This window comes from Acipenser ruthenus, chromosome 14 (genome assembly GCF_902713425.1).
Source record: "Acipenser ruthenus chromosome 14, fAciRut3.2 maternal haplotype, whole genome shotgun sequence".
Lineage (NCBI taxonomy): Eukaryota > Metazoa > Chordata > Actinopteri > Acipenseriformes > Acipenseridae > Acipenser > Acipenser ruthenus.
The window spans coordinates 3,167,068-3,173,067 of record NC_081202.1 but is presented as its reverse complement, the minus strand read 5'-3'; the positions used below and the strand labels follow the sequence as shown (position 1 = coordinate 3,173,067).

At 41.8% G+C, this 6,000-nt stretch overlaps 1 protein-coding gene across 1 annotated transcript in view; it reads left to right on the top strand.

The window, feature by feature from the left end:
- LOC131697383 (high mobility group protein HMGI-C-like) overlaps nt 1–6,000 on the top strand; it is an 80,454-nt gene that overhangs the window by 10,659 nt on the left and 63,795 nt on the right. Inside the window, exon 3 of the mRNA XM_058985572.1 lies at nt 2,443–2,493. Coding sequence (XP_058841555.1) covers nt 2,443–2,493 — 51 coding nt within the window. The remainder of the gene's footprint in view (nt 1–2,442; nt 2,494–6,000) is intronic.

The window sequence follows — 6,000 nt, the reverse complement described above, 5'->3', positions numbered from 1 at the left end:
ATGACAGGTCAGGGTGTGCAGCTGTAGTGTCTGTGAGGTATTGGTTTTAGAAGTGACAGGTCAGGGTGTGCAGCTGTAGTGTCTGTGAGGTATTGGTTTAGAAGTGATGGCTCAGGGTGTGCAGCTGTAGTGTCTGTGAGGTATTGGTTTTAGAAGTGACAGGTCAGGGTGTGCAGCTGTAGTGTCTGTGAGGTATTGGTTTTAGAAGTGACAGGTCAGGGTGTGCAGCTGTAGTGTCTGTGAGGTATTGGTTTTAGAAATGACAGGTCAAGGTGTGCAGCTGTAGTGTCTGCCCCCTCTTTGACGAAAGGAGCAGTCATTTCCGTTTGACAGCTAAATGCTAAGGGCCATGTTTTCAAAACGTTTGCTCCAGTCTTTAATGCTCCTATTTTGTGAAAGAGGTAAAACCCATGTTCATTTTACAAAACTAGAACCAAACAAGTAAGTAATGTGCTCCAAACTCTGTTATGCACTCATTTGTATCATTTAAATGTCTTTTTTTTCATGAAAGACGGTAATACAGATAACAATGGCTGCAGAGGGTATTAGTGCTATTATAAAACAAACACGTTTTTATATGTATTAAGACATTTTCTAGACGAGATTGTTTAAGCGGCTTGAAAATGATGACACTGTTTAAAGCAGGTTTCAAGTCTCTTTTATGTAAGGGAATGTGTTTTAAGAACATTAGGGAATGCCCGAATCACTTTCATACATCATATATATACAGGTATATACAGACGTGCTCAAATTTGTTGGTACCCCTCCACAAAAAACGTAGAATGCACAATTTTCTCTGAAACAACTTGAAACTGACAAAAGTAATTGGCATCCACCATTGTTTATTCCATATTTAATAGAAATCAGACTTTGCTTTTGATTTTTTTATTCAACATAATATTGTAAATAATAAAACAAATGAAAATGGCATGGACAAAAATGATGGGACCGCTAACCTAATATTTTGTTGCACAACCTTTAGAGGCAATCACTGCAATCAAACGTTTTCTGTCGCTCTCAATGAGACTTCTGCACCTGTTAACAGGTAGTTTGGGCCAATCTTGAGCAAACTGGTCCAGCTGTCTCAGGTTTGATGGGTGCCTTCTCCAGACTGCATGTTTCAGCTCTTTCCATAGATGTTCGATAGGATTCAGATCAGGACTCATAGAAGGCCACTTCAGAATAGTCCAATGTTTTGTTCTTATCCATTCTTGGGTGCTTTTAGCTGTGTGTTTTGGGTCATTATCCTGTTGGAGGACCCATGACCTGCGACTGAGACAGAGCTTTCTGACACTGGGCAGTACGTTTCGCTCCAGAATGCCTTGATAGTCTTGAGATTTCATTGTGCCCTGCACAGATTCAAGGCACCCTGTGCCAGGCGCAGCAAAGCAGCCCCAAAAAATAACCGAGCCTCCTCCATGTTTCACTGTAGGTATGGTGTTCTTTTCTTTGAAAGCTTCATTTTTTCGTCTGTGAACATAGAGCTGATGTGACTTGCCAAAAAGCTCCAGTTTTGACTCATCTGTCCAAAGGACATTCTCCCAGAAGGATTGTGGCTTGTCAATATGCATTTTAGCAAATTCCAGTCTGGCTTTTTTATGTTTTCCTTTCAAAAGTGGAGTCCTCCTGGGTCTTCTTCCATGGAGCCCACTTTCGCTCAAAAAGCGACGGATGGTGCGATCAGAAACTGACGTAACTTCACCTTGGAGTTCAGCTTGTATCTCTTTGGCAGTTATCCTTGGTTGTTTCGCACTATCCTTCTGTTCAATCTGGGGTCGATTTTCCTCTTGCGGCCGCGCCCAGGGAGGTTGGCTACAGTTCCATGGACCTTAAACTTCTTAATAATATTTGCAACTGTTGTCACAGGAACATCAAGCTGCTTGGAGATGGTCTTGTAGCCTTTACCTTTACCATGCTTGTCTATTATTTTCTTTCTGATCTCCTCAGACAACTCTCTCCTTTGCTTTCTCTGGTCCATGTTCAGTGTGGTGCACACAATGATACCAAACAGCACAGTGACTACTTTTCTCTATTTAAATAGGCTGAATGACTGATTACAAGATTGGAGACATGTGTGATACTAATTAAAAAAACTAATTAGTTTGAAATATCACTATAATCCAATTATTTATTATCTTTTCTAAGGGGTACCAACAAATGTGTCCAGGCCGTTTTAGAATATCTTTGTAGAATAAGCAATAATTCATCTCTTTTCACAGCTTCTTTGCTTTATTCTATGACATACCAAAGGCATGCAAGTATACATGATAAAATAGCTTTTAATTTCATCACTTTTCAGGAGGAATGAAGCATTATTTCAATGAGCTGTAAGGGTACCAACAAATTTGAGCACGTCTGTATACATGCTACCTTCTTTGCAGAAGTCAAGATCTTTTGTTGCTATTAGAAATGGTTATAATTAAAAATGTGCCATTTTTTCAGAAAGCAGAGGCCACAGGAGAAAAGAGACCCAGAGGCAGACCCAGGAAATGGGTAAGTACCGAAGATTCTTTTCACTCTCCTACAGCCTGACAGGGAGTAGGAGACACATCTAACATTAAGATTTTTTGTCTTCCCTAGTGGAATTTCATTGTGCTTTTTCTTTAGAAGTTTCTTTGTTTTTCCCCATTCACAAAACTTTTGTTTAGCGACTGTTTTTTTTAAGGACTGTCTTTAATAAACAATCTCATAGATTAAACAGTACTTTGAAAATTTGAATGATCTCTCTCCAAAACAGGTGAAAAAGATTCCATGAACTGCAAACATGACTTTTAAATGGGCTTTTTAAACAACCCTGAACAGTTTTGTGAACAGAGCCCATGATTGACACTGCTAGTTGGTGGTATTATATCCAGAATATGATACCCAGATATGACAATTTCTGAATTCTCGTCTCTTTAAAGGGAATTTTACAGGCAGTCATCTTGACTGGGTTTCAAGAGGTTCTTGTATCACAGGAGAGGGATTGCGAGCAGTTTTAGCAGAGTGAGATTTAGATATGGAAGAAGATAGCTCACTTTGTTGGCAGTTTAGAGCTCATTTGGTAACAAACATCTTTATGATATACTGCAAATACTACACATTTAAAAATGTAGTTGTCTTTTTTTATATTCTCTGATTTTGTAACTATAAAGAATGCTCAATTCCATCATGTACAGTTTGGGGAGAGAGGACCACGAAGCTACTCAAACTCTGCTAAATTATTTCTGTTATAATAAGAGACACCCTACACATGATGTGCCAATAACGGGTGACAATAACCCTGTACTCTTCCTACAGAGCGCAGGAACATAGATCTAAATAACACGATTGATAGCCGGAGTGGTGAATGTTTAGAAGTTCATATCAGATATGCATGACTGATACACCCAGGTGAAAATGCAGAGCCACAGTTCAAGTGGCGTCAGCAAAGCTGAGTGATTTATGTTTGTTTGTAGCTGTAGTCTACATCAGCACACATTGGCAATGCGACTTTTAGGCAGAAAGCAAACTTCTCCTGTTTCTAACTTGTCAAACAACGTCATGTATGCAGAGTTAGCGTTATAAACGCATTAGCCATGGAGGACAAATGTTTTGCTGTGCCCTGAAAACTGGTAGTCACAAGAGGAGTTCAGTTTCAGCAGAGGTTTCAGCTTGCTGGAATTTGAACCCAGATCGAAACTTGTAACGCTTACCACAAGTTTATCGAGGTCTGGAAGGATTTGAATTAGTCACATGTCTTCATTTTCAACCTTAAGCTTCAGATAAGGACAGGTAATTCAATATCTTTAGATGGTCTCACCCTTGTGGAATATTCTCGTTCTGTTCTGCAGCTCGGCTTGTGTGATTTCTAAGGGCAGCCCCTTAGAAAAGTTTACCACAGTAAATTTGCACAGTAATTTAACCTTGCCATTGTTTACCAGGTTTTTTAAACACACCTCTCTGTGCTTTTTTTCAATGCACACCTATACTTTCCCATGCTTTCACTATTCTTTGTCACACTTTGCCATGCTTGTACTGCAGTAAACTTTCATAAGGAGCGGCTTGACGTTGCCTCTTGTTTGTAAGGCCTCTTGTTTTGTTAAGGCCGGAATGATTACCTTATCAGAGGCCAAGCACAGATCTTGCAGGCACCTGACTATCCAAACAGCTTCATTATGTGATGGTAGGAAAAGCCCAATAGCAGACAGTGAGAATACTGCAGAAAGCCTCTTATCACAAGATTTTGCTTGATAAAAGCCCAGTTCATAAATGTGCCATTTGTTCAAGAAACTTTTTTTTCTGCGTTCAAAGTGATGCTGACTGCAGATCCTCTTATCAGTCCATGCCTGTGTCAGAGACTGTTGACAGAGTGTCATTTCCTTGTTTACAATAGGCTGAAACTGTCAGTCACTGTGTTTGCCTGCTTTGTCACCGTGCGCTCTGTTTGTCAGGCTTTAATATTCCCTTGATTCCTCTGTGCTAAAGTGACCTTTGCATTGTCTGGGATCAGTTCAGAAGCCGGCTTCAGTCTACAGATGGGATGAAGCAGCACTGCAGCTCAAGCTGGCTGTCTTCATTGTTCAGCCCCAGTCTCTGAACTGCTGACACATATTCATTGGAAAGTCTGAGAAGGTTCGGGGGGGCATTTGCAAAACCTCAAGGACTGTTTTAAGGATCGTTTTTATTCAGGACTGTTTGGATTAAGCCTGTTTTGATTAATTAAATGGAAGTTTGCAGTTCATGAACCCCTTAGGATTGGAAGTTTATACCATTTATTTTTCATAGCACTATTTGACCTTATAGAAGGTGTATTATCACCTGTCAAAAAACAGTCTTCAAAAACATTCCTTAAAGCTCTTTAAAGTTTTGTGAAAAGGGCCTTTCCAGGGCAGAAGCCCTGCTGTTGTAAAGAGTGTGTGTGGGAATGTTGGTGCTAATTGGGGAGTGGGCACATGTATATAAGGAAGGAGAACATGTGCAGCAACGCTTGAACAATAGCTTCATTGTTGACCTGCTACATATGGCGTTAGAGGTGGCATAGCGTCAAGGAAGAGTCAGGAAAAGCTGTTTTGCAAGCGCGGTTGCGCACTTTTAATACACAGTAAAATACAAGGGCCAAAACAAAAGAGTTACACAAAACAATACTAAACAAATTCTACTATTCAGGCTGGGCATTGGCCTTGACTGAATAGTTTCCAAAACACAGTACAAGCACACTCCCCAACACCCCTCTGTAACACCTTACACAGTACAAGCACACTCCCCAACACCCCTCCCTAACACCTTACACAGTACAAGCACGCTCCCCAACACCCCTCTGTAACACCTTACACAGTACAAGCACACTCCCCAGCACCCCTCTGTAACACCTTACACAGTACAAGCACACTCACAAACACCCCTCTGTAACACCTTACACAGTACAAGCACACTCCCCAACACCCCTCCCTAACACCTTACACAGTACAAGCACGCTCCCCAACACCCCTCTGTAACACCTTACACAGTACAAGCACGCTCCCCAACACCCCTCTGTAACACCTTACACAGTACAAGCACACTCACCAACACCCCTCCCTAACACCTTACACAGTACAAGCACACTCCCCAACACCCCTCTGTAACACCTTACACAGTACAAGCACGCTCCCCAACACCCCTCCCTAACACCTTACACAGTACAAGCACACTCCCCAACACCCCTCCCTAACACCTTACACAGTACAAGCACGCTCCCCAACACCCCTCTGTAACACCTTACACAGTACAAGCACTCTCCCCAACACCCCTCTGTAACACCTTACACAGTACAAGCACACTCACCAACACCCCTCTGTAACACCTTACACAGTACAAGCACACTCACCAACACCCCTCTGTAACACCTTACACAGTACAAGCACACTCCCCAGCACCCCTCTGTAACACCTTACACAGTCCAAGCACACTCACCAACACCCCTCTGTAACACCTTACACAGTACAAGCACACTCCCCAGCACCCCTCTGTAACACCTTACACAGTACAAGCACACTCCCC